The 22,342-nt window shown below is 47.6% G+C and overlaps 1 protein-coding gene across 4 annotated transcripts in view; it reads right to left on the bottom strand.

The window, feature by feature from the left end:
• The window catches only part of LOC140392110 (52 kDa repressor of the inhibitor of the protein kinase-like), a 40,641-nt gene extending 20,774 nt beyond the window's left edge, over positions 1 to 19,867 (bottom strand). For 3 of the 4 annotated variants that reach the window (XM_072477407.1, XM_072477411.1, XM_072477410.1), the window contains exon 1: positions 19,632 to 19,858. Coding sequence is in view for 1 of the 4 variants with exons in the window: in XM_072477408.1 (XP_072333509.1) it covers positions 19,632 to 19,723 (92 nt within the window). In the remaining 3 variants the exon portion in view is untranslated. Of the gene's footprint in view, positions 1 to 19,631 lie in introns of all 4 variants that reach the window. The other variant, XM_072477408.1, reaches the window with a different exon arrangement.
• Between the last annotated feature and the right edge of the window lie 2,475 nt (positions 19,868 to 22,342).

Here is a 22,342-nt window from a genome sequence, read left to right as displayed (position 1 = left end):
AATTAAGTACATTTGAAGTGTAGTCACTGTTGCAATGTAGGGAAATGGCCACCAGTTTGCACACAAACAAACAGCAACCTGATGCAAAGTGTGGATTTCTCTTCTGTAAATGGCAACTGATGTTAGATCAATAGTAAATTTTAAATCTGAAATCAATATATTTTTGTTATCAAAAGGTATCAAGGATGACTACCGGGTGCGGCTATGCAGAGCTAGGTCGCATATTCGGTAGCTCCTGCTTGGAACGGACTTTTGGGCTCGTTACAGGGCCCCCACGGCATTTGTTTGCCATTTCCCGGTGTGGGAAGAAGGCTGCAGCATTCCCCCGACAGTGTCCCCCAGGAAGGGTATGTCTCTTGGTTGCGAGACACGGCAGAAACAGTAAAAGATTTGGCTGCAACTGCAGGATAAACAGGGCCTCTTCCAGCATGCAGGCGGGGGAGGGGCAAGCTTAAAGCTGCAAGCTGACCTGAGGGCCTGTATCAAAGGTGAATTTGAGCAGCAGAGGGAACAACTGTGAAAAGATCTCATCAAGGCCACTGAAGGGACTTCCGGTTGCGGTGATGCCTAGCTAGCCGCACGCTTCGGCGGCTCCAGCTCCGACGGACCTTCGGGCTCTTTTAAGAGCCCCAACGGGGAATTTTTCAACGACGCAACCCGGTGTGGGGTGTGTGAGAAGGGAGTCCCCCCCAAACGAAGGAGGAAAAAATCGGCGGCGGCGGCTGCAGCGCGAGGAATCATCGACCAAAGGGTCAGAAAGAGAGAAGTACAAGATGGCGGCGGAGAAAGCGCAGGCGACATGGGGGCCTGAGCAGGATGAAATCGTGAGACCGTGCGTGGAGCTGCTGAAGAGGGAGGTGCTGACCCCGATGCTACAGGCAATTGAGGGGCTCAAGGAGACATTAAAGACCCAGGAGACTGAGCTCCGCGTGGTGGAGCAGAAGGTGACAGATATTGAGGACGAGATCCTGGGCCTGGCGGTTAAGACTCAGACGCACGAGGCACTTCATAAAAAATGTACTGAAAGGATCGAGGCCCTAGAAAACGAAGCGCGAAGGAAGAACCTTCGGATACTAGGCCCCCCTGAGGGTGTGGAAGGAGTGGACTGTGGAGAGTATGCAAGTAAGATGCTGAGCTCACTGATGGGTGCTGAGGCCCCTGCGGGCGCCATGGAGGTGGAGTGGGCAAATCGGATTCCGGCGAGAAGACCAAAAGCGGGAGAACCACCGAGGGCGATAATCGTGCGATTTTACTGCCTTAAGGTCAGAGAAGAGGTCCTGAGATGGGCTAAAAAGGTGCGGAGTAGCAGATGGGAGAATGCTGTGGTACGGATATACCAGGATTGGAGTGCGGAGGTGGCGAGAAGGAGGGCGAGCTTCAACCGAGCCAAAGAGGTGTTGCATAAAAGGAAGGTAAAGTTTGGGATGCTGCAGCCGGCAAGACTATGGGTCACGTATCAGGAGAGACACTATTATTTCGAGACGGCGGAGGAAGCATGGTCCTTCATCAAAGAAGAGAAATTGGACCGGAACTGAAGGACTGATGCTGCAGGAAATGTTATTGTTATTGTTAATGTTACAGTGGAAGTTAATTGAGAAGTAAACAGGGAAGGGGGGAGACATTGGGGAAATGTGGGCGCCGGTGAGGGGGGAAAGATGGGACATAGTCGGAGAATGGGGAAAGGGGGGGGGGGGGGGGGGGGGAAGGGAGCTGCGCCATAAGAGGCGGGTCAGGTAAAGGGATGTTCCCGTGCCAGAAAGAATAAGGCGGGAAGACAGGCGCAAGGGAGTTCCCCACACGGGGGGGTCGAGGAGTGAGCAGGAGTAGCCGGGGTCAGTTGAAGTCAGCTGACTTACGGAAGTGATATGGGGGGAGCAATCATGCTAGAGAGGGATCTAGTGGGGAGGGGGGGAGGGGGACAACTGGGTTGCTGCTGCGGAAATAAATGGCTAAAGAGTGGGTGGGCAGGGATGGTGTGCGACGCTGGGGGAGCGAGCGGGAGCGCGGAGGCGGGATATGGGACTGGCCTAGAGAAGGTAATGGCTAGTCGACACGGGAGGGGGGCAGATAGCCCCCTAGTGAGGCTGATCACGTGGAACGTGAGAGGCCTGAACGGACCGATAAAAAGGGCCCGAGTGCTCGCGCATTTGAAAGGACTAAGGGCAGACGTGGTTATGCTCCAAGAGACGCACCTAAAGGTGGCGGACCAAGTTAGGCTAAGGAAAGGATGGGTGGGACAGGTGTTCCACTCAGGACTGGACACAAAGAACAGAGGGGTGGCCATTTTGGTGGGGAAACGGGTAGCATTTGAAGCAAAGAACATCGTAGCTGATAGCGGAGGTAGATATGTAATGGTGAGTGGTAGGCTGGAGGGAATGGAGGTCGTGTTGGTTAATGTGTATGCCCCAAATTGGGACGATGCGGGATTCATGAGACGGATGCTGGGGCGTATACCGGACCTGGAGGCAGGAAATTTGATTTTAGGAGGGGACTTCAATACGGTGCTGGACCCGGGGCTAGATAGATCCAGCTCAAGGACCGGAAGAAGGCCGGCAGCGGCCAAGGTACTTAAGGGATTTATGGACCAAATGGGGGGAGTGGATCCATGGCAATTTCTTAGACCTAGGACTAGGGAGTTTTCCTTCTTCTCCCATGTCCATAAAGTGTACTCCCGGATAGATTTTTTTGTGTTGGGAAGGTCGTTGATCTCTAGGGTGGAAGAAGCTGAGTACTCAGCCATAGCGGTTTCGGATCATGCCCCACATTGGGTGGACCTGGAAGCAGGAGAGGAAAGGGAGCAGAGAACACTCTGGTGATTAGATGTGGGACTGATGGCGGATGAGGGAGTGTGTGCAAGAGTGCGGGGGTGTATTGAGAGATACCTGGAGGTCAATGACGACGGCGAGGTCCCTGTGGGAGTGGTCTGGGAAGCATTAAAAGCGGTGGTCAGAGGAGAGCTGATCTCTATTGGGGCCCACAAAAGGAAAACAGAGGCCAAGGAAAGGGAAAGATTACTGGGGGAGATTTTAAGGGTGGACAGGGAATTTGCAGAGACCCCGGAGGAGGAATTGTACAGGGAGAGGAGACGACTCCAGACGGAGTTTGACCTTCTGACCACCAGAAAGGCGGAGGTACTGTGGAGGAAGGCACAGGGGAGGAGGTATGAATATGGGGAAAAGGCTAGTCGCCTGTTGGCGCATCAATTGCGAAAGAGGGCAGCAGCGAGGGAGATAGGAGAAATTAGAGATGAAAGGGGAGACACGGTGCGAAGGGCAGGAAAGATAAATGAGGTGTTCAATACCTTCTATGAGGAACTGTATAGGTCTCAACCCCCAGAGGGAGAGGAGGGGATGCGGCAGTTCCTGGACCAATTGAGGTTCCCTAAAGTGGAGGAGCAGGAGGTGGCAGGCCTGGGGGCGCCGATTGAGGTGGACGAGGTTATTAAGGGACTGGGAAGCATGCAAGCAGGGAAGGCCCCGGGGCCAGACGGGTTCCCGGTGGAATATTACAGAAACTATGTGGACTTGTTGGCCCCGTTGATGGCGAGGACGTTCAATGAGGCCAGGGAAGGGGGGACTCTACCCCCGACGATGTCGGAGGCGACGATATCGCCAATTTTGAAGAGGGACAAAGATCCGTTGCAGTGCGGGTCCTATAGACCTATTTCACTATTGAACGTGGACGCCAAATTGCTGGCAAAGGTACTGGCATCGAGGATAGAGGACTGTGTCCCGGGGGTGGTGCACGAAGACCAGACAGGGTTCGTAAAAGGGAGACAACTGAATGTTAACGTGCGACGACTATTAGGGGTGATAATGATGCCCCCAGTGGAGGGGGAGGCAGAGATAGTGGCGGCAATGGACGCAGAGAAGGCATTTGATAGGGTGGAGTGGGAGTATTTATGGGAAGTGTTAAGGAGGTTTGGGTTTGGGAACGGGTTTATTAGCTGGGTTAGACTTCTTTATGGGGCTCCAACGGCAAGCGTAGTTACAGGTCGACATAGATCGGAGTATTTCCGATTATATAGGGGAACAAGACAGGGATGCCCGCTGTCTCCATTGTTGTTCGCGTTGGCAATTGAACTTCTGGCCATGGCATTGAGAGACTCCAGGAAATGGAGAGGGGTGATTAGAGGGGGAGAAGAACACCGAGTCTCATTATATGCAGATGACCTATTGTTATACGTGTCGGATCCAGCGGGGGGATGATAGAGGTTATGCGAATTTTGAGGGGGTTCGGGGAATTCTCGGGGTATAGGCTAAACATGGGGAAGAGTGAATTATTTGTGATACATCCAGGGGACCAGAGTAGAGAGATAGAAGGCTTACCGCTAAGGATAGTGGAAAGAAACTTCCGATACCTGGGGATTCAGATCGCTAGGAGCTGGGGAACCTTGCACAGACTTAATCTGACACGGCTGGTAGAACAAATGGAGGAGGACTTCAAGAGGTGGGACATGCAGCCTCTATCGCTGGTGGGCAGGGTGCAAGCAATTAAGATGATGGTCCTCCCGAGGTTCTTATTTGTATTTCAATGTCTCCCTATACTAATCACCAAGACCTTTTTTAATAAAATAGGTAGGAGCATCACGAGTTTCGTGTGGGCAGGGAAAGTTCCGAGAGTAAGGAGGGGGTTCCTTCAGCGTAGTAGGGACAGAGGAGGACTGGCACTACCGAACTTGGGTGATTACTATTGGGCCGCCAATGTGGCAATGATATGTAGATGGATGATGGAGGGTGAGGGAGCGGCGTGGAAAAGACTGGAGAGAAAGTCCTGTAAAGGGACGAGTTTAGAGGCGCCGGTGACGGCGCCGCTACCGTTCTCACCTAAAAGGTTTACCACGAACCCGGTGGTGGCGGCAACACTGAATATCTGGGGACAGTGGAGGCGACAGAGAGGGGTGCGGGGAGCCCTGGTGGGGTCCCCTATCAGGAACAACCATAGGTTCGCCCCAGGAAGAATGGATGGAGGATTTCAGAGCTGGTACCAGTTGGGAATTAGGAAGGTGGGAGACTTATTTATAGATGGGACTTTTGCGAGCTTGGGAGCATTGGAGGAAAAGTATAAGTTGCCCCGGGGAAATTTCCTGCGATATTTGCAGGTGAGGGCGTTTACTAGACAACAGGTGAGGGAATTTCCGTTGCTCCCGACACAGGGGATACAGGACAGGGTGCTTTCAGGGATGTGGGTCGGAGAGGGCAAGGTGTCAGAGATTTATAGAGAGATGAGGGAAGAGGGGGAGGAGTCAGTGGGCGAACTAAAAGGAAAGTGGGAAGAAGAATTAGGGGAGGAGATAGAGGAGGGTATGTGTGCTGATGCCCTAAGCAGGGTAAATTCCTCTTCCTCATGCGCCAGGCTTAGCCTGATTCAATTTAAGGTGCTACATAGAGCACACATAACGGGGGCAAGATTGAGCAGGTTCTTTGGAGTGGAGGACAAATGTGGGAGGTGTGGCGGGAGCCCGGCAAACCGCGCACATGTTTTGGGCGTGCCCGGCACGGGAAGGGTATTGGAAGGGAGTGACGGGAGTGATTTCGCAGGTGGTGAAGGCCCGGGTCAAACCAGGCTGGGGGTTAGCTCTATTTGGAGTTGCGGAAGAGCCGGGAGTGCAGGAGGCGAAAGAGGCCGATGTTGTGGCCTTTGCGTCCCTAGTAGCCCGGCGCAGGATCCTACTCATGTGGAAGGAGGTGAAACCCCCCGGACTGGAGGCCTGGGTAAATGATATGGCGGGGTTCATTAAACTGGAGCAGATAAAGTTTGCCCTGAGAGGATCGGCTCAAGGGTTCACCAGGCGGTGGCAGCCATTTCTCGACTACCATGGGGAACGTTAGAGGGAAGACAGATGACCAGCAGCAGCAACCCAGGGGCAGCAACCCGGGGGGGGGGGGGGGGGGTTTAGTTTAGTTTAGGTCAATAGACAATGGGGTTTTGTTACCTGTGTATTGTTAAAAATTTCTGTTTTGTTATTGTTTCGTTTGCTTTGTAAGAGGGAAAAATTGTTGTTTGGAAAACATTTTCAATAAAATATATTTTTTTTAAAAAAAGGTATCAAGGATTATGGTGACACAGTGGTTAGCACCACTGCCTTACAGCGCCAGGAACCCAGGCATGATTGCGTCAGTTTGCACGTTCTCCCCGTGTCTGAGTCCCTTCCGGGTGCTCCAGTTTCCTCACAGTCCAAAGGTGGATTGGCCATGCTAAACTGCCCCTTAAGTGTCCAAATGTTTGGTGAGGTAACAGGGATAGGGCAGGGAAGTGGACGTAGGGAGGGTGTTTTTTCAGAGGGTCAATACAGACTCAGTGGTGAATGGCCTCCTTCACCACTGTAGGGATTCCATGATTCTTTGATTATGGGACAATGGCGATGGAATTAGGCACATATCTGGCATAATCTAATTGAATAGTAGAATAGAACTCAAGAGGCTAAATGGCCTAATCCCGTTCCTACAAAGTGGCCACATAATTTTTTTTTTTAATGTCATAGAAATGTCGAAGATCAGTTTCAGTTCAGGTAATAGCTTTGCTCTTGATGGATTTGCATTAAAAATACAAATATCCTTGATCCAATTCAAGGTGGTCCATCGGGCCCACATGACAGTGGCCCGGATGAGTAGATTCTTTGGGTGGAGGACAGGTGTGTAAAATGTGCAGGAGGACCAGCGAACCATGTTCACATGTTCTGGGCATGTCCAAAACTTAGGGGATATTGGCACGGGTTTGCGGACGTTATGTACAGAGTATTGAAAAAAGGGTGGCAAAGAGTCTAGAGGTGGCGCTTTTCGGGGTGTCGGAAGATCCGGGAATCCAGGAGGAGAAAGAGGCAGACGTTCTGGCCTTTGCTTCCCTGGTAGCCCGGAGACAGATACTGCTAGTTTGGAGGGACTCAAAGCCCCCGAAGTCGGAGGCCTGGCTGACTGACATGGCAAACTTTCTCGGCGTAGCGAAGATTAAGTTCGCCTTGAGAGGGTCACTGTTAGGGTTCGCCCGGAGGTGGCAACCATTCATTGACTTCTTCGCGGAGAATTAATCATCAGCAGGGGGGTGTTAGGGTAGTGTAGAATAGGGGGTTAATTAGGCGGGCCTTGAGTCGGTGATTGCACTATGTTTTTTGTACATTGTTTTTATACTGTTGCTATTTGTAATGCCAAAAATACCTCATTAAAATTGTTTATTAACAAATATCTTGGCATCAGATCTTAGCATTGCAAAATACAGGTAAAATAGAAGTCAGCATTTTGAATCATGTTTTGCAAGACCATTGATTCTTCATCAAGCCAGACAGAGTAGTTACCTGTCAAGGACCTGGTAGAACTTAGTATCTGTGTAGTTCTTGAAACAAAGATCAGGGGCGGCACAGTGGTGCAGTGGGTTAGTACTGCTGTCTCACGGCGCCGAGGACCCGGGTTAAATCCCAGCCCCGGGTCACTATCTGTGTGGAGTTTGCACATTCTCCCCGTGTCTGCGTGGGTCTCACCCCCCAACCCAAAGATGTGCAGGGTAGGTAGATTGGCCATGCTAAAATTGGCCCTTAATAAACAAAAAAGAAACGAGGATCAAGAGTTGAATGAAGTTCAAGAGTTGGTGTGTTAGCAAATTCCATTTTTACAATGGGAAATGCGTAGGAACTTGATTAGGTACTGTAATCTGATTAGAAGAATCAGAAGCTAAAAACATAACAGTCCAAACTGGACTTTTAAATATCTGTGAATTTCCACTTTACTATAAGGACATTCCCTCCATGATGGCAAAGTGGACTTCTGTTGTAGATTTTGAGAAGACTTTTGCTTATCTTCCATGCATTTCACAAATTTCCAGATAGCTCAGTCCACAACTTGACTTATGACAGCCGTAACAAATTCTTCCTGCTTATTGGATTCTATGCATTCTAATCTTTACATTTAAAAAATGACAAATGAGATCCAAGAGCTGCCATCCAGCCAAACTTTTCTCTGAGGGTAATCAATTTGGTTACAGCAGAGAAAGGCCCAGAAAAATTGTACCAGGTGGTTTAGCCAAACCAAGTCATGGGTGGCTTAAAGGCACACTGGAATAGTGGTCAGGAAATTGAAATTTCACTCAAATCGCTCATCGTTGATATTGTGCCCCTCTAGAACCTCACAAACAGAAATTTTTTAAAATGCTATAAGAATATTTGCAGGGGATGGAAACTAAGCACCCAATTTAATATCTTCGAGACAAAGGGAGTTGTCTTATTTATTTATCTCTATTTATTCTCAAGTTTTAACGGTTAGACCTAGATTTAAGAGTTTGGGTAGAACAAACATAGCAGTTGGCAATAAAGATTTTCACAAGGTAAAAAGATGAATGGAAAATGCACAAGTTAATGAAAGCAAACTCAGATAAAGTATAGCTTTTCAATAATAGCATGGATAGGACTGATGTTTTTTGTAAGGGGTAGCAGATTTTTTGGGAATAATACACATTTGGGATAAGCAGAGAATAACAGGCCAAAATTAACATGTTAAGAAATAAGAGATAGCATAGTGGTAGAGGAAAGAAAACATGGTGGAAATCTTGTTGAATATCAGATTGTTACTTTTTAAGTCTGTCTCTTTCTCTTACCAAAAACAGTGGCAGAAAGAGGAGGGATGCAACTGAACCCATGCAACATCCAGATTAGTAAATGGTATTCAAAATAAAACTGACATGATGGTCCTCAAAATGGCTCAATGGATAAAGGATCGCAGGATGTGCTCTTCAGCTTCACAGGTCCGGGCCAAGTCAACTGATCTCAGCTAATATGCCAGTGGGGTATATATGCCAGTGGGGTATATTCTCCAACTCTTCCCTTAGCCAAATTCCAAATACAATCATTGTTCCCACTACTGTCTGGTTTTATGACTGGAAGCTGTCTGTATATATGTTAGTCGAGATAGTGTTGGGTTTTGCTGTAATCCTTTCCTTTAAAAATACCTACTCTCTGATAATTTGCTCTCGAGACTGAAAAATAAAGACTAGCTACTCTGACAATGTGTTAAAAGGCTGTCAACATGATACCTCACATGATTATAAGTAGCAGGCATTATCTTGACATTTAAATTTATGAGCACAAACCTGTATCCAAAAATATACCCTTTTTTGCCAATTGTTCTTCTCTTGCTGGAACGTAGCTACATTGGCACTGGGTTCCCTCCATCAACTCACCTGAATGAAAGAGCCTGAGTATCTACTCGCCATGAAAATACTGCTGCCAAGTCTAATCCAATTTTCACCAGGTACCCACACACGAACTTTCCAACAATTAACTGGATAACTATCAGGAACATGAACCATTAACAAATTCCCTTCCCTAGACCAATAGTGCGGAAGTAAATTGTAGTGTTGCTCCCAAGCCAGCTACATTCAGTCAACTCAGCGGAGACGTTTGGGGAGACGTTGGCGCAGCGGTATTTTCACATGATTTGTAATCCAGATACTCAGGGTAATGCTCTGGGGTCCCAGGTTCGAACCCCACCATGGCAGATGGTGAAATTAAATAAAAATCTGGAATCAAAAGTCTATTGATGACCATGAAACCTTTGTTGATTGTTGTAAAAACCCAACTGGTTCACTAATGTCCTTCAGGGAAGAAAATCTGCTGTCGTACCTGGGCTGGCCTACATGTGACTCCAGACCCAGTTGACTCTTAACTGCCACCCCACCCTACCAAAATGGCCTAGCAACTGTCTGTGTGGAGTTTGCAAATTCTCCCCGTGTCTGCGTGGGGTTTAACCCCACAACCCAAAAATGTGCAGGTTAGGTGGATTGGCCACACTAAATTGCTGCTTAATTGGAAAAAACTAATTGGGTACTCCAAATATATAAAAATAAGAAATGGCCCAGCACACCACTAGGGTCAAGGGCAATTAGGGATGGGCTCAACCAGCGACACCCACATCCCAAGAACAAATTTTAAAAAAAGACAAGCAATCAAATCTCAAAAAATGTTACTTTAACTTTAAAAGTCAGACTGTATTTTATCAAACTAGCAATCAAGCAGTGATAGTTGCTGTTTCTTGGGTATTTTAAAGCTCACCAGTAAGTAAAGTCCCCCTTTTCTGACTATAGGCTGCTTTCTCCTCAAGGGGAGAGCTGACTGGTGGTGATTTAACCTGAGGATCACCACATCTCAGGCAAAGGGCAAGGTTGAGAAGGCAGGGCCTTCCTGAAGTCAAGGAAAACGGACGCCATTCACTAGCGAGGTGTTCCAATTATTTATGCATGTCAACAGGGTACGGCACAACCGGACTGCCCTGTACCATCCACCTTCAAATGGTTTTGTGGAGCGTGTGGTTCAAACAAGGCTTGTGGAAACAGACTGCCGACTCACTTGATACGAGGCTGGCATGGTTTTTGTTCCATTATCAGACCATGCCTCATGTCACAACAGCAGTAGCATCAGCAGAGCTATTAAGGCGCCTCTGAAACTGATGTTTCCAAGTCCTGGCAAGAAGGTAGAGTCAGAACAGGATGTTCAAAAGAAAGACGACAACCACAAGGCGCTTGAGAGAAGCTTTATTCCGGAAGATGCCATATATAACCAGAATTTTGGTGACGACGCCTATTGGTTCCCTGGTGTCATGTTGGAGAAAACAGGGCCCCGTGCCTTACAAGGTCAGAACCTGAGAGAAGACCATGTGGAAACCTCAAGTGCAGAAAGCCCGCCTCGGAGGAAGCCGTGCCAGGCACATCGGTACCTCCACTACATCTGGCACCACTACGTAGCCAAGAGGCACAACCCATCGTGGGCCAACGTCTGGCCGTCAGGACGATGACAACTCGGGTATGGACACGGAAGCATCCGCCTTTACGGACGCTGTTGCGATCGGAGCCAAACCCCTGACATTGTCCCGCCGGGGTTTTTCACGAAAAAGGCGATCAATGAGTCGCCACACGCCCTCCAATCCAGCCCCACTGCTGGCAGAAGCAAAGTGGCAAAGAAGGCCCCCTCAGCTGGCGACTGGAGGAGAACTTTTGGACTGGGAAGTGGAGGGGGTAATAACCCTCACAATGCCCATGGGCATACCCTAATTATCTCCCCGTGGGACACGCTGAACACAAGCTTCCCTGCTAGTGGGCAGAGGCCTGCCCAGCTGGGGCTCGTAATTTGACTGTATAAAAGCCAGCCGGGACAGGGACCAGCATCCTGGTAGTCCCAATTGGGACTATTAGTGTGTGTGTGTGTGTGGGAGAAGGCAGGAGAATGGGGATGAGAAAAATATCAGCCATGATTGAATGGTGGAGCAGACTCGATGGGCCGACTGGCCTAATTCTGCTCCTATGTCTTACGGTGTGTATGCCCCAGTAGTGGCTGTTTCCTTTGACTTGAATAAACCATTGTTTACTCAACTACTCAGCCCCCTGGGCCTCCCTATGATTTTAACTACTTGCTAGCATAGAGAGTAAAATGCCAGCAAGTTGAGAATCATACAGGACAGGAGGCCACCAATTGGCCCATCATGTCTATGCCAGCTCATTGAAAGAGCTATCCAATTTGACTACTCTCCTACCCTTTCTTCATAGCCCTGCAAATTTCACCTTTTTACATATATATTCAATTTCCATTTGAAAGTTATGATTCAATCTGCTTCCAACATCTTTTCAGTCAGTGCATTCAAGATCTTACCTCATTGCATAGAAATTGCTGGAACTGTATGTGCATTTTGGCTTGTTTAGTATGCAGGGGTATACCATGAATTTCACTTCTTTTGCTCCACATTTTAATTACCTTAAAAAGTTCATAACTCGTGGTAGAAAAATCTGCATTTCACTTCACCAATTCAGGAAAGACAAATATTTTTTCTTGCCAACTGTTCCAAGTCAGAAATGGTGAGAAACGAATCCTTGAGAACAATGTTCCCAACATCAGTACCAACTCTGCCAGTTAAAATTCACCATAATATTGCTGACATTAAAAAAAAAAAATTTCTAGTGTATCCAATTAATTTTTTTCTTCCAATTAAGGGGCAATCCAGCTACCCTGCACATCTTTGGGTTGTGAGGGTGAAACCACGGTAGGCTACTGCAGAAATTACGGAGGCATGGGATTCAGGGTGATTAGCAGTTTGGATCAGAAATTGGCTAGCTGGAAGACAAAGGGTGGTGGTTGATGGGAAATGTTCAGACTGGAGTCCAGTTACTAGTGGTGTACCACAAGGATCTGTTTTGGGGCCACTGCGGTTTGTCATTTTTATAAATGACCTGGAGGAGGGCGTAGAAGGATGGATGAGTAAATTTGCAGATGACACTAAAGTCGGTGGAGTTGTGGACAGTGCGGAAGGATGGCACAAGTTACAGAGGGACATAGATAAGCTGCAGCGCTGGGCTGAGAGGTGGCAAATGGAGTTTAATGCAGAAAAGTGTGAGGTGATTCATTTTGGAAGGAATAACAGGCAGTGTGGATGAGCAGAGAGATCTTGGTGTCCATGTGCATAGATCCCTGAAAGTTGCTACCCAGGTTGAGAGGGTTGTTAAGAAGGCATACGGTGTGTTAGCTTTTATTGGTAGAGGGATTGGGTTTTGGAGCCATGAGGTCATGTTGCAGCTGTACAAAACTCTGGTGCAGCCGCATTTGGAGTATTGCGTGCAATTCTGGTCGCCGCATTATAGGATGGATGTGGAAGCATTGGAAAGGGTGCAGAGGAGACTTACCAGAATGTTGCCTGGTATGGAGGGAAGATCTTATGAGGAAAGGCTGAGGGACTTGAGGCTGTTTTCATTAGAAGAAGGTTAAGAGGTGACTTAATTGAGGCATACAAGATGATCAAAGGATTGGATAGGGTGGACAGTGAGAGCCTTTTTCCTCGGATGGTGATGTCGAGCACGAGGGGACATAGCTTTAAATTGAGGGGAGATAGATATAGGACAGATGGCAGAGGTAGGTTCTTTACTCAAGAGAGTAGTAAGGGCATGGAATGCCCTGCCTGCAACAGTAGTGGACTCGCCAACACTAAGGGCATTCAAATGGTCATTGGATAGACATATGGACGATAAGGGAATAGTGTAGATGGGCTTTAGAGTGGTTTCACAGGTCAGCGCAACATTGAGGGCTGAAGGGCCTGTACTGCGCTGTAATGTTCTATGTTCTAACACGGGGAGAATGTGCAAACTCCACACGGACAGTGACCCAGAGCCATGATCGAACCTGGGACCTCGGCGCCGTGAGGCAACAGGACTAACGCACTGCGCCACCGTGCTGCCCCTTAATATTGCTGAAATTGTTTTTAAGTAAAGAAACCATAAAGGCCCAGAATGCAAGATGGGTGGGGGTAGGAAAACACTCCCAGATGGTCAGTTAATTTACCCTGAGAGCAGTCAGATTGGAGATGAGTTCAATAGTGATTAGGTTGCAACCAAATTGAGGTTTAAGGGTTGGCGGATCTAGACCCACTCCAAAGACCTCAGCGCCAGTCAATTATAACTTTCACTTAAGGACTGAGGCACCGTCAAAGATGTCACCTTTCAGTGAGATGTTAGGCTGAGGCCCCCCTCGTAGATGGATGCAACAGTCCCTGCACCGCTATTACAAATAGCAGAGGAGATAGCTTTCAATGAAACAGACAATCTAGCCATTATCTCATTGCCATTTGTCAAACCTTGCTGAGATTCCATTCAAAACAGCAAACACACGTCAAATCTTTCCATGCTAAAACCCTTTGGGACCTTGTTGCACGCACAGTTGGTGGCCGCAATTCCCTTCTACAATAAGCAAGCCCTGTGAAAACATTATGGGGCAAAGGGGATAATGTCACTGGACTGGTAATCCAGAGTCCCAGGCTAATACTCTGGGGATACAAGATCAAATTCCACCATGGCAGCTGGTGCAATTTAAACTCAATTGACATCTCTGGAACATAAAGCTAATCTCAGTGATGGTGGCCGTGACTACTTTCATCGACTGTCGCAGAAACCCATCTTGTTCACTGATGCCACCCCTGTTTAAGAAGGGAGGGAGGCAGAAGACCGGAAATTATAGGCTGGTTAGCCTGACTTCGGTCAATGGTAAGATTTTAGAATCCATTATTAAAGATGAGATTGCGGAGTACTTGGAAGTGCATGATAAAATAGGACAGAGTCAGCATGGCTTCGTCAAGGGGGATCATGTCTGGCAAATCTGGGGAGGTAACGAGGAAGTTAGACAAAGGAGAACCTGTGGCCGTGATCTATTTAGATGTCCAGAAGGCCTTTACAAGGTGCCGAAAAGGGGGCTGTTAAATAGGTTAAGAGCCCATGGTCTTATCGGAAAGATGCTGGCATGGATAGAGGATTGGCTGATTGGCAGAAAGTAGGAATAACGGGGTCTTTTTCAGGATGGCAGCCGGTGACTAGTGGCGTGCGTCAGGGGTCAATGTTGGGACCACAACTTTTCACAATATTGATTAACGACCTGGAAGAAGGAACTGAGGGCACTGTTGCTAAGTTTGCAGATGATACAAAAAAATGTAGAGGGACAGGTAGTATTGAGGAAGCAGGGGGACTGCAGAACGACTTGGATAGGCTAGGAGAGTGGGCAAAGAAGTGGCAGATGGAATACAATGTGGATAAGCGTGAGGTTAAATAAGTGTGAATGGACCTACCTCGTATTAAGTTGATCTTTTTTCTGCACCTTTCACATTATATTCTGCAGTCTCTCCTTCCTTCCCTATGTACGGTATGCATTGTTTGTACAGCATGCAAGAAACAATACTTTTCACTGTATACTAATACATGTGACAATAATAAATCAAATCAAAGTTATGCACTTTGGAAGGAAGAATGGAGGCACAGACTATTTTTTAAATGGGGAAATGCTTAGGAAATCTGAAGCACAAAGGGACTTGGGAGTCCTAGTTCAAGATTCTCTTAAGGTTAACGAGCAGGTTCAGTCGGCACTAAGAAGGCAAATACAATTACAGCATTCATAGACATTGAACATACAGTGCAGAAGGAGGCCATTTGGCCCATCGAGTCCGCACTGACCCACTTAAGCCCTCACTTCCACCCTATCCCCGTAACCACTCTTAACCTTTTTGGCCACAAAGCGCAATTTTTCATGGCCAGTCCACCTAACCTGCACGTCTTTGGACTGCGGGAGGAAACCAGAGCACCTGGAGGGAACCCACGCAGACACGGGGAGAACTGTCCGCAGACAGTGTCCCAGTGGGGAATCAAACCCTGGCGCCGTGAAGCCACAGTGCTATCCACTTGTGCTACCGTGCCGCATGTCGAGAGGGCTAGAATACAAGAGCAAGGATGTACTTCTGAGGTAGTATAAGGCACTGGTCAGACCCCATTTGGAGTATTTTGTATAGCTTTGGGCCCCATATCTAAGGAAGGATGCGCTGGCCTTGGAAAGGGTCCGGAGGATGTTCACAAGAATGATCCCTGGAATGAAGAGCTCGTCATGAGGAGAGGTTGAGACTCTACTCATTGGAGTTTGGAAGGATGAGGGAGGGATCTTAAGAACATAAGAACTAGGAACAGGAGTAGGCCATCTGGCCCCTCGAGCCTGCTCCGCCATTTAATGAGATCATGGCTGATCTTTGTGGACTCAGCTCCACTCTCTGGCCCTTACACCAAAACACCGAATCCCTTTATTCTTTAGAAAGGCATCTATCTTTTTCTTAAAAACGTTTAAAGAAGGAGCCTCAACTGCTTCACTGGGCAAGGAATTCCAGAGATTCACAACCCTTTGGGTGAAGAAGTTCCTCCTACACTCCGTCCTAAATCTACCTCCCCTTATTTTGAGGCTATGCCCCCTAGTTCTGCTTTCCCCGACCAGTGGAAACAACCTGCCCGCATCTATCCTATCTATTCCCTTCATAATTTTATATGTCTCAATAAGATCCCCCCGCATCCTTCTAAACTCCAATGAGTACAGTCCCAGTCTACTCAACCTCTCGTCATAATCTAATCCCCTCAACTCTGTGATCAACCTAGTGAATCTCCTCTGCACTCCCTCTAGTGCCAATATGTCCTTTCTCAGGTAAGGAGACCAAAACTGAACACAATACTCCAGATGCAGCCTCACCAACACCCTATACAATTGCAGCATAACCTCACTAGTCTTGAACTCCATCCCTCTAGCAATGAAAGACAAAACATGATTAGCCTTCTTAATCACCTGTTGCACCTGCACACCAACTTTTCGCGACTCGTGCACCAGCACACCCAGGTCCCTCTGCACAGCAGCATGTTTTAACATCTTACCGTTTAAATAATAATCCATTCTGCTGTTATTCCTCCCAAAATGGATAGCCTCACACTTGGCAACATTGAATTTCATCTGCCCATTCACCTAACCTATCCAAATCCTTCTGCAGACTTCCGGTATCCTCTGCCCCTTTACCACTCATCTTAGTGTCGTCTGCAAATTTTGACACATTGCACTTGGTCCCAAACTCCAAATCGTCTATGTAAATTGTGAACAACTGCGGGCCCAACACTGATCCTTGAGGGACCCCACTAGTTACAGGTTGCCAACCAGAGAAACACCCATTTATCTCCACTCTCTGCTTTCTGTTAGTTAACCAATCCTCTACCCATGCTACCACTTTACCCTCAATGCCATGCATCTTTAGTTTATGCAGCAACCTTTTGTGTGGCACCTTGTCAAAAGCTTTCTTGAAATCCAGATATACCACATCCATTAATTTGATACGGCTCCCCGTTATCTACTGCACTGGTAACGTCCTCAAAAGATTCTACCAAATTAGTCAGACACGACCTACCCTTTGTGAACCCATGCTGCGTCTGCCCAATGGGACAATTTCCCTCCAGGTGCCCCACTATTTCCTCCTTAATGATAGATTCCAGCATTTTCCCTACAACCGAAGTTAAGCTTACCGGCCTATAATTACCCGCTTTCTGCCGACCTCCTTTTTAAAACAGTGGTGTCACGTTTGCTACTTTCCAATCCTCTGGGACCACCCCAGAGTCTAGTGAATTTTGATAAATTATCACTAGTGCGTTTACAATTTCCCTAGCCATCTCTTTTAACACTCTGAGATGCATCCCATCAGGGCCAGGGGACCTGTCTACCTTTAGCCCCATTAGCTTGCCCAATACTGCCTCCTTAGTGATTACAATCATCTCAAGGTCCTCACCTATCATATCCTTATTTCCATCAGTCACTGGCATGTTATTTGTGTCCTCCACTGTGAAGACTGACCCAAAAAACCTGTTCAGCTCCTCAGCCATTTCCTCATCTCCCATTATTAAATCTCCCTTCTCATCTTCCAAAGGACCAATATTTACCGTAGCCACTCTTTTTTGTCTTCTATATTTGTAGAAGCTTTTACTATCTGCTTTTATGTTCTGAGCCAGTTTACTTTCATAGTCTACCTTACTCTTCTTTATGTTTTTTTTTAGTAGCTTTCTGTTGTCCCCTAAAGACTTCCCAGTCCTCTAGTCTCCCACTAATTTTTGCCACTTTGTATGTTTTTTCCTTCAATTTGATACTCTCCCTCACCTCCTTAGATATCCACGGTCGATTTTTCCCCTTTCTACCGTCTTTCTTTTTTGTCGGTATGAACCTTTTCTGAACACTGTAAAAGATCGCTCGGAAGGTTCTCCACTGTTCCTCAACTGCTTCACCATGAAGTCTTTGCTCCCAGTCTACCGTAGCTAGTTCTTCTCTCATCCCATTGTAATCACCTTTGTTTAAGCACAAAACACTAGTGTTTGATTTTACCTTGTCATCCTCCAACTGTATTTTAAATTCCACCATATTGTAGTCGCTCCTTCCAAGAGGATCCCGAACTATGAGATCATTAATCAATCCTGCCTCATTACACAGGACCAGATCTAGGACCGCTTGTTCCCGTGTAGGTTCCATTGCATACTGTTCCAGGAAATTATCCCGGGCACATTCTATAAACTCCTCCTCAAGGCTGCCTTTACCAACCTGGTTAAACCAATCGATATGCAGATTAAAATCTCCCATGATAACCGCTGTACCATTTCTACATGCATCCGTTATTTCTTTGCTTATTGCCTGCCCTACCATCCTGTTACTATTTGGTGGCCTATAGACTACTCCTATCAGTGACCTTTTCGCCTTACTATTCCTGATTTCCACCCAAATTGATTCAACCTTGTCCTCCATAGCACCAATATCATCCCTTACTATTGCCCGGATGCCATGCTTAAACAACAAAGCTACACCACCGCCCTTACCGTCCCTTCTATCCTTTTGTATAGTCTGATACCCTTGGATATTTAACTCCCAGTGACCATCTTTTAACCATGTTTCAGTAATGGCCACTGAATCATAGTCATTCACGATGATTTGCGCCATCAACTCATTTACCTTATTTTGTATACTACGAGCATTCAGGTAAAGTACACTTATGCTGTTTTTTATGTCTTTGTTATGAATCCTAACACCTTGATCAGTAACTTTCTGCAATTTATTTTTCCTCTTACCCTTTCTCCTAATTTTCCTTATCTTTGAACCCATATCTCTACATAATAACCTGTCATGTAACCTGCTGCCTTGATCTCCATTGACCATTATACTGTCCATAGCTTTACACTTCCCTTCCCCCCCCCCCCCCCCAACTTGCTAGTTTAAAGTCTTATTGAAGCTTACAGGATACTGCAAGGCCTGGATAGAGTGGAGAAGATATTTCCACTCGTGGGAAAAACTAGACCCAGAGGGCACAGCCTCAGGCTGAATCCTTTAAAAAAGTGATGAGGATGTGGAACTCTTTGCCGCAGAAGGCTGTGGAGGCCAAATCACTCAGTGTCTTTAAGATAGTGATAGATAGGTTCTTGACTAATAAGGGGATATGGGGATGAGAAAAACATCAGCCATGATTGAATGGTAGAGTAGACTCGATGGGCCAAGTGGCCTAATTCTGCTCATATGTCTTATTATGTCCTTGAGGGAAGCAAATCTGCCATCGTTAGTCAGTATGGCCTGCCCATGATTCCACCCACAGTGGTTGCCTCTGAAATGCCCAAGTTATCCACTCCGTTCACTGGATGGGCAGGCGGTGCTGCTGGAGTTTCCAGACACACGCACATCCCATGAAAGAATAATGAAAAAATATAGGAGGGAGGTGGGGAAAAAGATGATCGGCAGCTGAGTAAAATGAAAATATCGCACACCCATATCACCACCACACAGCTGAATCGGCGAGGGGGTGGGCAGAGTAAATTGTCACAAAATGGAAAAGCTTGGGTGGAAAAGCAAAACATAAAGTCGCCATAGTCCCAGGTGACCCTTTGAGAAGGGGGGGGGGCTGACTGGTGGCGGTTTAACCAGAGGGTCACCTTACCTCAGGCAAGTGACAAGGTGGTACCTCAGCTGGTACAGGAATTGAACCCACACTGCAGGCCTCGCTCTGCATCGCGAGCCAGCCAACTGAGCTAAACCGGCTTTGGGGGGGGGGGGGGGGAGAAGAGTGGTGGTTGCAGAATGGAATATGTGGGTGTCCCTTTAAGAGAGGGGACCGCGCATGCGCGGTTCGCGCCATCCGCCATGTTTGTGGGTACAGATGAAGGGGGTTGGGCGGGATGAAGGAAACCCAACACGGATTTCAGATTAAACACAAAGCGCGGGGACGATCCAACTCCGTCTCCCCTCCCTTCCCCCAATGTGTTACCGGCGGCAGAACATTCCAGCAACAGCCACGAACCCGCCTCACCTCTCGGGGTCTTTGGGGAACCTGAAGAAAGGGATGTCGGGGCAGCTGGTGCTCTTCCTGCTGCAGTTGGGCGCCGCGCAGAAGTTCGGCATCGTCCCTCGATGACCTTTGTTTTTAACTGTTGTTGTTTTTCCTGCCCTCCCACCCACTCGCGCGCGCAAACGCACGCTCTTTCCCAGGCTCGCCGAGAATGACACGCTGCCGCCGCACGATTGCAAATGGCCAGAGCTCTGCGGCTCGGCCGCTACGTTACGTCGTACGTGGGCACGCAGGAGGAGTGGCCCTCCGGTCCTCCCACGCGATTGGGGGGCGTGGCTGGGCACGGCCGTTACGCTATACGCCGGAAGAGCGGTCCTCCTCTGTCCCACAATGCCACGCGGTCCTCACCATGGGTGGGTTACGCCGTACGCGGGCACACCGGAAGAGCGGTCCTCCTCTATCCCACAGTGCCAAGCGGCTCACACAGTTCATTGTCCCATTTCTTTTCCCACATCATTCCCATCCAACTCCACACTTGCATTGCCAACCCGCCAGGAATCCCCAGGACGCAACTGTTCTGCAATCCTGGAGAAAAACAATAATAATCAGGACATAAAAAAATATAGTTTTTAAAAAAAAGATTTTCTTTGACCATTTCCTCTCACGGTATATGAGGATATATATTGAAAATTATTGGGGGCGAGGTGGTAGAGGAAGGCTGTTTGGCTGACAGTCGAGCATAATCCAATTGGGTAGTGAATCTTTCTGCTTTACAGTTGGCATGTTACAAGGATGAATGCGTTGCCGTCTAATGGCTGGAGTGGGGGCAAGACGTGCGGTGTAACCTCCAGGAATGCATTTATTAGGAGTTGGCAATCCAGCTGAGGGATGCACTAAAGCTTGGGGGCAGCCGATGCAGGGATGCAATGAGGAAAAGGCCGCCATCTAATTCAGCCACAGTTCATAGAACATACAGTGCAGAAGGAGGCCATTCGGCCCATCGAGTCTGCACCAACCCACTTAAGCCCTCACTTCCACCCTATCCCAATAACCCCTCCTAACCTTTTTGGACACTTAAGGGCAATTTTGCATAGCCAATCCACCTAACCTGCACGTCTTTGGACTGTGGGAAGAAACCAGAGCACCCGGAGAAAACCCACGCAGACACTGGGAGAACGTGCAGACTCCGCACAGACAGTGACCCAGTTGAGAATCGAACCTGGGACCCCGGCGCTGTGAAGCCACGGTGCTATCCATTTATGCTACCGTGCTGCCGTACTTGAGGGTGAGCAACACCTGGTGGAAAATTTAAGGGACATTTTGTTACTGGTGAGTATAAGTAAGTCGCCATAGTCCCAGATGACCATAGGCTGTTTTATCCATCTGAGGGTAAGAACTGACTGGTGGTGATTTAACCTGAGGATCACCACACTTCAGGCAACGGGCAAAGTTGAGAGGGCAGGGCTTTCATGACCTCAGCCAGCACCAGTATTGAACCCCCATGCTGGCCTCGCCCTGCATCACAAACCAGCCAACTGAGCTAAACATTTTTGGGTATTCTGCTGGAGCCTGAACCCCCCTTGTTGGCCTCGCCCTGCATCACAAACCAGCCGTCCAGCCAACTGAGCTAAACAGTTTTGGATATTCTGCTGGACCCCATGATTCAGGCTAACTAATATTCTAGTGCAGTATTGAGGGAGTGCTGCACTATCTGTCTCAGATGACATGTTAACCTGGGGTCCCTCAATACAGTCCTGCAGTATCAGGTAGCCTGGAGTTCAGCCTGGTATCTTACATATATACATGTGTACGAACATACAAATTAAGAGCAGGAGTAGGCTACTCGGCTCCTTGAGCATGCTCCACCATTCAATAAAATCATGGCTGATCTGATTGCAGACTCAACTCCACATTCTCGCCTACCCCGATAACCTATAAACTCCTTACTTATCTAGAATCTATGTAGCTCTGCCTTAAAAATATTCAAAGACTCACCTTCCATCACCTATTGCGGAAGAGAGTTCCAAAGACTCGCAACCTTCTGAGAGATTTTATCCCCCTCATTTCTGTCTTAAATGGGTGGCACTTTATTTTTAAACAGTGACCCCCTAGTTCTAAATTCTTCCACAAAAGAAAACATCCTCTCCACACCCACCCTGTCAATACCTCTCAGCAAGTCACCTATTACTCTTCTAAACTCCAATGGATACAAGCCTAGCCTGTCCACCCTTTCCTCATAAGACAACTCTTCCATTCCCGAGATTAGTAAAAGTTCTCTGAACTGCTTCCACCACAGTTACATCCTTCCTTAAATGTGGAAACCAATAGTTGTTAGGAAATATAGTTTCAGTTAATTTTCATTTGTTTTTGCGAGTGTTAGGAATAAAATATAGCTTTGAATAAGCTTAATTTGTGGTTCTGTATTTGTTTGTTAATAAAGTGTTAAGAACTGCAGTTTAGTTTCACTTTAAAGCTTACATTGTAATGAGGTTTTACAGCCCTAAAGCAAACTGGACTGTTACCTAGCGACAGACAGGCTACAAGGGGACAGGAAGCAGTTTGAGTTGAGTTGGAACAAAGTAATCCAGAATCAAGGAGTTTTTCCACAGAAACTGCTGGAACAGGGATGAAGAAAGCTTGCAGAGAGCAGGCCTCAAACTGAAGAATAGAAAAGTCCCAGAAACCAGGGAATGGGACAGAAGAAAGTTCTAGGAAAACTGAAGTCAAGGAGC

The sequence above is a fragment of the Scyliorhinus torazame genome, chromosome 15 (assembly GCF_047496885.1).
Source record: "Scyliorhinus torazame isolate Kashiwa2021f chromosome 15, sScyTor2.1, whole genome shotgun sequence".
Lineage (NCBI taxonomy): Eukaryota > Metazoa > Chordata > Chondrichthyes > Carcharhiniformes > Scyliorhinidae > Scyliorhinus > Scyliorhinus torazame.
This window is presented reverse-complemented; position numbering and strand designations above follow the sequence as displayed.